This window comes from Gavialis gangeticus, unplaced genomic scaffold (assembly GCF_001723915.1).
Source record: "Gavialis gangeticus isolate Ggan-Ray unplaced genomic scaffold, GavGan_comp1, whole genome shotgun sequence".
Taxonomy (NCBI): domain Eukaryota; kingdom Metazoa; phylum Chordata; order Crocodylia; family Gavialidae; genus Gavialis; species Gavialis gangeticus.
The window spans coordinates 3,758,085-3,769,716 of NW_017729009.1; the positions used below are offsets into that span (position 1 = coordinate 3,758,085).

The 11,632-nt window shown below is 47.1% G+C and overlaps 1 protein-coding gene across 1 annotated transcript in view; it reads right to left on the minus strand.

Moving 5' to 3' along the window:
• Positions 1-471: 471 nt before the first annotated feature.
• The window catches only part of GHRH (growth hormone releasing hormone), a 13,052-nt gene continuing 1,891 nt past the window's right edge, over positions 472-11,632 (minus strand). The window contains exons 2-7 of the mRNA XM_019509802.1: positions 9,695-9,795; positions 6,530-6,661; positions 5,871-5,975; positions 5,078-5,209; positions 4,588-4,687; positions 472-2,675 (exon numbers count right to left, since the gene is read on the minus strand). Coding sequence (XP_019365347.1) covers positions 4,618-4,687; positions 5,078-5,209; positions 5,871-5,975; positions 6,530-6,661; positions 9,695-9,777 — 522 coding nt within the window. The 5' untranslated portion in view covers positions 9,778-9,795 and the 3' untranslated portion in view covers positions 472-2,675; positions 4,588-4,617. The remainder of the gene's footprint in view (positions 2,676-4,587; positions 4,688-5,077; positions 5,210-5,870; positions 5,976-6,529; positions 6,662-9,694; positions 9,796-11,632) is intronic.

Genomic DNA, 11,632 nt, shown 5'->3' on the forward strand with positions numbered 1-11,632 from the left:
CTCCCACAGCCCCCACCCCCTCCCATACACCCCACCCCAACCACATACACCCCATCCACCATATTCACACCCAACCACACACAAACGCACACTCCCCAGCCACACCACCCCACATATACCCCCTTATCCCCCACACACAATATACAAGACTAAGAGTATTTTGAACTGTTACGCAACCACCTCTAGATACACTATGCACACACACATGAATCAGGACAAAAAGATTTTTTTTTTAATATAATTTTTAAAAAGTTAAAATATTGTAGATGTTTGATTTTTTTTATTTATTTATTTTTTAAGTATATGATTTGGGAATTTTTTTCCAGTTTCAAGATGGCAACACTGCTCCCAAAAGGAGTATATCTGGAGCAAAGTGAAGGACTTCTGGTGGTAAAGGACACGGATTAAGTCCTAAAATGGCAACCAGGGGGTGGGGCACCTGTCAAGGGGCGGAGCTACCTGAGCAGCCCTTGACAGCTCACCAGAACTCATTAAGCAGACTTCCAGCCAAAATAATTGCCCACCCCTGCTCTATGCATCAAAAGGCCAAGGTCAGAGGCCTTTTGCCACTTCGGTGTTAGTATAGATAGTGTTTGTACAGTGATGCCTTAAAAGTCAACCAAGAATGGAGACCCCTTGTGCCAGGCACTCTACAAACCAGGTAATAGTGATGTGCCAGCAATTGACACTCAGTTGTAGCTTCTCGCAGGTATTTTAGCTCCTTTATTCCAAGTTTTCTTTGTAAAACATAGCATTTTTAAAAGTGTGGGGAGGATTTTAACCTTTAATGCATAATTTGAGATTTATGTAAAAATTGTGTGCAAGAGAGAGTGCCCTGCCTCAACACTTCAGATCTCTCCTCTGGCCCTGTGGACCCTTCAGGTTCTTACCCATCATTCCAGTTGTTGAGCAGAGGACCTGAGAGTCACTGTATTAGCCTAACATGGGATGGCTAAAGGAAATCTGGAGTGACTTTCTATAGTACCCTTGATTGACATTAATGGAATACGTAGGGAGTTGTACTCCTTGGGGTGTAGTTTTAGGTAGCCCTTGAAACTTGCATCTTTAGTTGCATCTGTATTTTTACATCAGTAGGTAGGAGCAAAAGGATAGACTTCATCTACCCACATGCAAGTAGGCTAGGCATTTTAACTGTCAGCTCTTCTCCCAGCTGACTCTGGCTGTAGTTCATTGCAAGAACATTTTTTTACCACAAATCTAGAAGCTAAGTTGAGGCCTAAGAATGTATTTTCAGATGCACGGTAGGCCTATCTTCTTTTTTACCATCCTCTCAGAAAAAAACAGCTGGACTGTGCTTCACATTGATCAAGCTGACCACCTAATGGAAAATGAAAGGGGGGGATATTTTCAAAGGTCTTATCCTGCAAATATGCATGTGCAAACTTGTGCCTGCATCTACCCCTGGCTGAAGTTGGCAGGTGCAGGCATCCTCACATTCTCTTTCTGTGACCTATACCCGTATGTTAGCACTGCTGTTAGAATTAGCCCTTGCAGAATCCAGCTGTCAAATGCTGCTTTGTTAATGTTTAATGATATAGGAGTTCTTGGGAGAGAAATGGGCACACGTCTCAAGAGACCAAGAAGAATCTGGCCCTGCTGTTGGACAAGTTTGTTCAGAACAGCTTTTATTTCTGCTGCAGTGATGGGAAGGTTAGACCCACCCTGAAATTATTTACAGTTCATCCTGAAGGCATAATTGTTACATGTGCAGTTGTTGGAAAATCAGAAGATTGGAACTGGAAGCAGAATAATGTTGTTCTTCCTGGGTGGGTAAGGTCATCGAAGGAAGACAATAAAGTGTTCTTCCTTCTAAACAGCAGTTAAAGAGGGATCTAGACAAGGCCCTGAATTTAGTTAGTAGTCCTCTGTTAAATGACTGAAATGGTGTATCAGTGTAATGGGAAGTTCCCACCCCTGTTGTACCAGTCTCATTTAAAGCAAGCAAGCCAATCCTCTCCTGTTTCAACAACACAAGGTTAGGCTACAGAGCCTTAGTACCTGCTAGTGGGTTCAGTCCTGCTGCAAGTGATCCATATGGGTAGGCCTGACTGGATAAATAAGTCAGGCCTGAGGCTCCAGTGCGGTTTCTAGTAGACTGAAAATGCTTGGGAGCTTTTCTTCCCCTAAAGAAAACTTGTAAGATACAGTCATGCAATGCTTATCCCCTCTCCACTTCGAACAGGATCAGTCAGAGGGAGGTATCAAATCAGTACATATGGATAAATTGATTTGGATACCAAAACATAACTTGGGATTGCCTGAATATTTATTGAGTTAAACTCTCAATCTGAACAGCAAGCAGATGTTTTCTGTAGCATTTGATTAAAAACTGTTAGGTTATAGGTAATAGCAACACAGATTCTGCTGTGGGCTAGTCAGGTATAGGATAGATGAGCCCTATGCGGAGCAGCAGCAAATAAAAGTAAAATTTTGCTCAAGTACAGTCACAGGGGTGAGGTAAAAGGGTTGTTACTTTACAAGGACCTTCAAATTAACAAAGGCATGTTAATTGAAATCCTAGTCCTTTAATGGAGAGCATCCAGGGGTTCCAAGAAGCATATGCATGAATTTTACAGCTGTTCAGGTCCAGGAGTTGTTTCTTCTGGTCTGTGAGTTGTTTACTGTACAGTTAAGTCCACAATCTCTGAATTATTCTGTGCAGAAGGGAAAAAAACATTATAAGGCAGCTGTTTAAGAGCAAAAACACAGCAGATGTTCATTACATTAACCAGAGGCTCTACTTAGCTGTCATCACTTGGCAGCAAGTGGACATAAATCAAAATCGAAGTGAAGCAAGAAGGGTAAGGAGGATAAAGAAGTTTGATGCTTTTCCGGGTGATTACACACTTCTGGCTTATTTAATTTCTTTTTGTAAAAATGTGGGAAACTGTACTTCTATAACATGACTTCTGCCCCCACTTTCTTTTTGTATGCTGGTCTATTAGAATTTCTTGGGGACACAGGAATAAGAGGTATAGGTTGGTCAGGTAGGCATGTCTGGGTTAGTGGGACAGAACTACCCAATTGCCACCATATGTTGGCCTTATACTGGAAATGCTACAGAAGATAATTTCTCAGACACTAATTGCCAGCCAACAGAAGCAGAACTTGCGTTTCAGGTTTTGGTATGCTGTTTTAAGAGAAGAAGGGTGCTGATGAGAATCCTGCTGCCAATGAAGTGAGAGAATACCCTGGGTGTGTTGAGGCCAGGGCAGCAGGTTGTGCTGTCCGTGTGGCCATGCCATAGAACTTGCTTCTCCACTTTATTCTAAGGACCCCAGTACTAACTAATAAATGCTGGCTTGTTTTGAAAGGCTGTCCTGGATTGTTGTGAACATCTGCTGGTTGCCCTAGAGATGAGACTTCGTCAGTAGATGAATTCCTTTTTAAATTCATTGAAGGACCCACTGTGAGAAATAGCTGTGAAGCCAGAACCTCACATGGGGAAAAACAAAGCCCAGGGGCTTCCTTTTGCTAAAAGTGGAGCATTATAGCTGGGTGCTGTAACTTAGCTTAAATTAAAGGAAATGTGAAGAACATTGTGTGTAATCAGTTCCCTAGGGGACAAAACTCCAGAGCTGTGCAGAGAGGAACTTAAACTTTAAAAGTAAGCCAAGCCAAGCTGGTTGATTGGCTCTAAACAGGCAAAGAACTGGCATCTGGGCCCAAGTGAGTTTGAGAGACTTTATTTCCTCACTTCTCTATAGTGCTTTCTTTGGATTGGCAGGGTTGACTTCTTCCCTAAACTAGGGAATAAGAGAGTTGGTCAATAGGTGCATCTGGGTTGGTGTCCTGTTGACCTGTTGAGAACTTTTGCATTGAATGGAGTTACCTTTTGGAGCACAGAGGCAGATCAACTGAAAATCGGCTTCTAACAACTGCAGGCCAAGGGATGCAGATGCAATGTGAACAGCAGGACAGGGGGAGAGATTCCTGCTTGCTCTGAGCAGGTTCTACAAACAGCACGGTGCAAGCTTTACTTCTTCATTCTAACCCAAGGTTCCTAAACATTTTATTCTAGTTGACTGGCCTGCTTAGAAAAAGCTGGACTGCGTCTCAGCCAACATCTGGTTGCCTGGCTTCCAAGCATTTTCCCAGCCCCCTAACAGGCGTCAAGCTTTTTGGACTTGTTGAAGGAACCACCATGAAAAAGGCAGTGGTTGAATGTAAGGCCCTGTCTCAGAGCTGTGGAGTCTTAGGACCCTGCCCTGCAAAAGTGGAGACTTGGGACCTAGCATTCAGTGGTATGCTCCCTGAGAGGCCACTTGGTGCCCTGCAGCTCTTTGATCTCTGTATACAAAGGCGTTGTTTAAAGTCAGCATCTATCTATATGGCTGACCTTTCCAAACAAAAAACAGCCTTCAAATTGACTTTTAGATGCCTCAGTAAGTGACCTGACTTTTGAGAGGGAGCTTTGAGCTCTCCACTCCCATAGAATTCAGGAGTTGTTTTGGACTGAAACAAAAGCTGGAACACCACTGGCTCGTACAGAAACTGATCTTCAGTATGGAGCACTGCCAAAGCTGGACACTGCCCACAGCTCAGCAGCTAGAGACTCATACTCACCAGAACCAGATGGGGTGTGGGGTGAGTTATTTACAGTTTCATGAGCTTGGCCAAGGTGCTGGTAAAGTCATCTAGCTGATCACTGGTGGCATCCTGAGGCCTGCATGACAGGAGAGGATGGGAAGGGCATAATATATATTCCCCCACCTACATTTCTCGCAAGAGAATTGAACAACAAAGAAAAATCCACAGGGAGTGGCTTTAGTACCACATCTGCTGCTGGCAGGCTCTGGCCAAGCTCCCAGTCATGCAGCTATGATGGGCTTGTCCCTGGTGGGGAAGATGTGAGCTTTGCTGCCTGGTAGGAACTTTGCTTTCATCTTCAGCGTACTTGAAGGATTGGACATAGCCACATGGTCCCACCTTCATAAGTCAACAGGAACAAAAAGCTTTTCCTGCTCCCATTGAAGTATAGAGCCAAAGCTCCTGAAGCCTGCAATGAGGTTAGGATCATAGAGGCCTTCATTCCCAGGTAGAGCTCTCTACTTACCTTTGGTTCTGTAGAATGGCTCCCAAGAAATTTCTTAATACCATCTGCTGGTGATAGCGGCTGTCCATCAAGATACTGTCAGACTGGCGCCTGGTCAAGAATTCATGCACCCCTTCCCCTGAGCTGCCTTCACTGCTTCAGGGAAGAAGGAAACAGAAATGGATGGTTAGTTTCACAAGCAGGTCTTTCAACTACTTTCTGTAAGGAGAAGAGATCTGTGGTGCAAGGGAGTTCTGATAAGGGAGGTTGATTCAGGGTCTTCCAGGCTTCCAGGCTCTTGGGTAAGAATGGGGATGGCCCAGAGGGAGATCATTGCTGGGCTGCAGTTGTAAAATGTCTTCCATCTGGTTTACCAGCATTGGATGTTGTCCAAGCCATGGGAGCAGCAAAGTGGATGCTGTTTTCCCCCTGTTCCAAAGCAGGGTGGGAACTAGCTATGTTATTTTCCCCCCCAGTGAGTGATATCAATTACTTGGCTTTCCACAAAGGTTCTAGTTGGTTACAAACATGGTAGCAGAGATCTAGGAGAAGTCTCATTGAAAGCCTGGGAAGGCAGAGGTTAAATAGCCTGCCCAGGGAGAAGAACTGTGATGGCATAAATCCTACAAAATGGAAATGCAGGACTCCCACAAGACAAAGCAAGCTGGGGGACTGATGGAGGAGTGAGAACTGAGATGAGAGCCTGGCTAGGAGAGGAGATGGTTCCACTGGGCCCGGATGGAAAGCTGTTTTACAGAAGAGGCTGCCCAGTGCCCAACCCACTTACCCAGCGGAGCAGCAAAGGTTGGCTTACCCCAGCCGCTTGCCTATAATGGTCTGTAAGAACTTGCGGGCAGAGATTTGCCCCAGGAATTTCCGGTAGTTGTCAGTGAATATGGCATCTGCGTGTCGCTGCATCCTGCGGAGGGGATACACAAGAGAACTGCAAAAACTCCCTTGGAAAGTCAACCTTTCGGGAAAAGAAGACCTTTGAGAAATGCTGCAGAGCACCTGACTCAAGTGCTGCTGAGATCTGACCTGGAGGGATAAGTGCCCATTACACAATCTTGCCAAGGTCTGGGCACTGCTAGGTCAGAAAATGTATTGCTCTTGATGTAAAAATGCATGATAAGCAGACAGCAGGAAAAAATGCTACCAGCCCAATCAGCATCCATACAGCAGAACACAACATGGTAAAAGGATTGCAAAACTTGAGTAGGGAGAGGTTGGAGGGAGAATGGGTGTTAGGGAGGGTGAATGGAGGAGCCCTGGCTCATTGCTACCAGCTGAGGGAAGCCACTTGCTGAAATGTTGACTGGAAAATTTGTGGCCAGCCCTGGAAATGGAGCTTTTTCTACAAAACATCCCTGGGCTCCTGAGTCCTCTTGCTGTTTCTGTTTGGGCTTCACTGCAGGAAGAATTTAACCGGGGCTCTTTCCATTGTGAGCTGGGGCTCAAGAGTGAGGCACCCACCTTTTTTCAGCAGGATCAGTAAGAAAACTCTCCACTTCCTGCTCTTCAGCAGAGAGGTTGTGGCTCTGCGTTGGGCCGCTGTCCCGGAGCTGAAAGCTCACCATCTTGCCAGCAATGGGCCCTGGGTTGTATCTGTAAAAGAGCCAACGCAGCACTTGAGCCATGTTTAAATTTCAGCCCTGCTCACCTTCTCTGTACCACTGAGATGCTGGACTGAGAGAACCACCAGTCCCCTCAAATGGCACTTGCTGCTTTCATCTCTGTGTGTCCTATCCTCTCTTCTTCCCTGTCTCATGAGTAACGCACAGGCCTTGCCCATTGCTTTACTCCACATGTTAGCAACTGCCTGGATGTCACTTATAGCACTGCACTAGACATCAGGTCTCAGGTGTCTCTTTTCTATGAGCTGCCAATATACCCAGGACAAATATGAGTGATCTGGTTTTCACTATGTCAGAAAGGGGAAGCTAAGCTAAATGATTTTCCCTGCAATGGCATGAATTTGGTGGCCTCAGATTCTAGTTGCACCCAGCATTGCGCCTTCACCAATTTGTGAAGGTGACAGAGAAATTTAGACAAGAGGCTGGGTGAGACAACCCTTCAGTTCATACACCAGAGTGCCTACAGCCTTCACTTTAATGCAAGGAACCAATAATAGAATATGCAAAGGAGAAGATTTTGTATTCTCTACTTAATCCAGGCCAGAACGTATAACACCGCTCATTAAGATTGCCTGACACTTGCAGTGACAAGACATTGCTTTCCATTGCTTATAACTTGGCTGAAATTTTGTATGGTAGATGTCTCCCTGAAGCTAATGTTTTTAATTCCAGTTGAAGGGGTTCAGCCCTTCCCAAAATAGAAGTTTGAGGGAGATGTATTGGTTTTATCCTTGCTGAAGAAAACCTCTTCTGAGACCTTCATTCTGAGATACTCAAGTGCCTCCATGCTTTCGTCTGGTTGGAGTGGTGGTGTAGGCATAATGGTCCAGAACATGTTTGAGAAGCCAGGGGGATTTGGTTGATACCTTAGTAAGGAGATCACTGAAAAAACCCTTTGCTTTTTCCATGCATTGGAGCAGGAGCTGGGAATTTGTCAGCAGAGTGGCTCTTGGCAGGAACAGAGCTGGCTGGGAATTTTCCAACATTATAAAATATTGATTCATCCAAACTGGAGCAGTTTGCAGAGATGTAGGTGCCAGTTTTGACAGGAAAGTTTTTTTCCAGTCTGTGATGGATTTTCTGGTCAGGAGAAGGGAGCCCTAGCACAGCACAGCACAGCCAACATCCCAGGGCTGGGAGCACTCTAGGATCTGGCTGGCCCAGGCTCAGCTCCTCACTCTGCCTGACACAGACAACTCTGCATCCCAGGTGAGTGCCCTCTTGCTGATATATCAAGTCAGTCTCCCTTGCTGGAACAGTCTCACTCTGCACAAGTAATTAAATGGGCCTTAGACCAGAGACAAGCATTCATTCCAGTGGACAGGCCCATGAGATTGCCCCAGCAACCTAAATTCTGGCATGAGCTAACTTTAGAGTGCATGACTATGCAAACTTATGAGTGTCCTGTTAATGTTTTTTGTGTGCTGTGTTGCCAAAGGCTAGAGTAGAGGGTTTGGAGAATTGCTATCAAGTTATGAGGGCCAATGTGCTGTAGACCACTCATTCAAACCCTGCCCAGTTTGGCAGCAACCAAGTTATTGCTATCTGATGGTAACTCAGCCCACATGTGGGGGATGGATGGATATTACTTCTCTGTGAATCCATCTGGATTTCTGTACTGCACCAAGCCCTCTAGTGACTGTCTTCAGAATCAGCTCCCTTTGGTCATATTGGTGGAGAAGACAATGACTGGCTGGACCATGGAGCCTGACCTCCCCACCATCACCAACAAGGCTAGCTGAAGCTGCTACATGGCAAATGACTAAGCTAGCTTTTGCTCGAACCTGCTGTGAATATACAAGCTGCTGGCCCAGTTATCACCAGTCCTCATCTCCAGGAACACCTTAAAGTGCTATTTGCTTGTCTGAATCTGGCCTTCCCCTCAGCTGCCTAATGTACTTGCCTTTATGTCAGACTCAGATACATTAACAATAGCAGCAAGGACAGTGCACTATTGCAAGCAGCTACATCCCATCCTAATTGTGCACCCACCAGCCCAGCTAGGCAGTTGTGTGGGCTGACAAATGCTGGCATGGGGGCCTAGCCAGGCTCCATCAATAGCTGTGCTCCTAGCATGAGCAGAGGATCTAGACTAAAACAGGAGAATATCATGAGATAGCCAAGGAGATAAACAGCTGCTTGTGGAGAAGCGGCAACATCGTGAGCTTTCCTCCCAGCCAGAGGGATGAGGAGGAGGAAAAGCTTGTCCTCACTGAAGCAGAAAATGATGTTTTTTTTAAAAAAAGATGATTTGGCACAACCTGCAGTGTCTAGGCAGAAGCTGCTGCAAGCTGGCATGGTGGGGAGGGGCTGCAGGTCAGGACAGAGGTGAAGTGACGGCTGTGTGGGAGGCAGTCCAATCTGAAGGAGCATGAGGGGATGTGGGTCAGGGCTAGGGTGAGCTGGCAGAGCTATAAATCTGGGGCAGGGATCAAGGCAAAAATGGCAGGGGACACTCTGGGTCCAGGGGGGTAGTATGGGTCCCGCAGAGGGTGCTCCCAAGCAGGGCTGAAATTAATTGATGGTGTTTGGGGCAGAGGGCATTTCCTGTTAGGACTGAAATGCACTGCTAGCACTTAGAGGAGGTTGACATAGCAGCACGGTTGCAACCAGCTGGCACTGTAATATCTTGTCAGAGCAGTAGAGGGAAGCCCAAAAAGTGATGGCCCCACTACAGGTGTGTCTGTGCCCCATGCGAGTGTGCCACACCTTGCCTATGTGCATGTGACCAGGCTACAACTTGCAGCAGGCCTGACTAGTTCAGAGTGGGGTGAGTGTGCTCCAGAGCACTGTACTCCACTGTCCTTCCCCACCCCTGCACCGGAGTCCTCTCTGTGACCTAGCATGCACGTCCAGACGCATAGTAGCGGATGAGGGCCTTACATCTCAGTGATGCCCTCAGGCTAACCCAGGAGGCTGTATAGACGCACCCTGCATACCCAGGTGTGAAGCTATGAGGAAAATATCCAGGGTAGGCAGAAAAATCGAGGAGACCAAAGTGTACCTGAGAGCTGGATAGAGAGGAGAAGAGATGGAGCACATGACTAAGTGGAGGAATAGAAGGAGGATGGCCTTGTCCAGCATCATTCACCCTTCTGGAGCAACCTGAAAGAGAGTAGGTGTGAGCCAGTGATGGGAATGCAGAGATGGACTCCTGCCCTCCTGTCAGGGAGCTGGGAGAAAGCTTCGTGACTATGCAGAAGGACTCTTAGCCACATCTTTCTCTGCTTGGTCAGTTTTAAATCCTTCCTCTCTGGATCATTGGCACCAATAGTACAGAAACAACTCCCTGTACACACCAGAATGATGTTACTTACCATGCGCTACCCAGAACGCAGCAGCAGCCTTGCACGGAAATACCCTGGCATTGCACAGTGCTTCTCATATACGTCTTTATTTATTGCTTCCCAAAACTCCTACCCGATACCTGCACCCTGCGCCCAGGTGCCTCCTCTGCTTGAGTGACCGTCTTCCAACTTCATGGGTCCTTTTCTGGGGAATGCCAGGGGTGTTACACATGCAGCTCCTGAATCCTTGCATCCCTGTCTGTGAGCGAGCTGGCTTTCAGAATGTATTTGTTGAGACACCAGACAAGGGCTCCCCTGGGCACTGGATGGCCTCTCTCCCCCTCATTTGGTAAAATCCCAAATAAATGCCCTTTGTGGGGGTGTGAGCACAGACAGAGCCCTGCATGGAGCGTTAGCACCTGCAGCCCAAAGAGCTTTCAGTCTCACTGCCACAGATCTCTGGGGGCAAGGCAGCTGAGAGGAGGGTGGGATTGTCAAAATGGAATAGCTGAGAATGAAGAAAGCTCTAACAAAGGACCGGGAGGATATTGGCTCTGGGGAACGGGGGGCTGTTCCCAACAGAGAGAATTGGGAAAGTGGCAAGTAGGACCAGATGGGGTGACAGATGAGGCAGGAGCAGGCTGCAGTGGGAGTGAGACAGGCCCATTCCCTTCTCTGCACTGACCAGTGCAGCTTCACAGTGCAGTAGGTATTTTACCAACCCAGGTACAGCATTACCTAGAGCTCCCCTCAGCCTCCCCTGCACTGCCCCACAACAACATGCAGCACTTGTATTGTCCCAGCTGATGACTTCTGCAAAATTATACAAGAATCTTGCAAAATCAGGGAGAGCACCCAGGTCTTCAAGCCCTGGGCTATATGCGTGAGGACATCTTTTCAGTGACAGAAGGAATTAAAATGGCAGGAGGCTGGCAAAGATGGAAGAAGCAACTAACTTCCCTTGCAAATAACATGTATGGGAGGTGAAAATGAAGCATTTAGTACAAAAGGACCTTGGAGATGAGAGAAGGGATAGTTCAGTGTCAGCAGAGACTTGTCAATATGATCCAGTCCCGGCAGGTCTGCATTGCCATATCTGACAAGAACAGGCAGGTTTGCCCATCTCCACTGACAGGGTATTGCTGCTGTTGGTGGTGTTGATGGAGTGCCATCAAGCATATGGCACTGCACAAACGCTGTCTCTGCGCCAAGGTGCTCGGCACTGAAACCAAGCAACACAGCGACAGATTCAGGTGGGTCTGGACAGACAGGAGCTCCTCTGCTTGGTGGATAATATCAGGGAAAAAGCACTTCAGTTTACAGAGCTAGGAGAAGGAGGTTGTTAGGGGCAAAAGGAATTGTAAGATATCCCGGGGTGGCTCTGATTTCACCTCCAGTAAATGAATGGCAAAAATCTCACCCAGCTTCTAGTGCTGCATGTCCAGCCAGTGACTGATGGGATGGTACCAATTACCACCAGTGGGTCTCTGGTCTAGTGTCTTGCTTCCTAGCATGCGACTGCTCATGTTTGAAGCCTCCAGTCTGGGCCGGCCATTGGCAGCATCTTCACTGGGAAGTGACTTGTCCGACTTGAGAGCAGTGCTGACTTTTGGTCAGTGATGGAGGGGAATCTGCCCTAAGAACTGTGCCTTTTT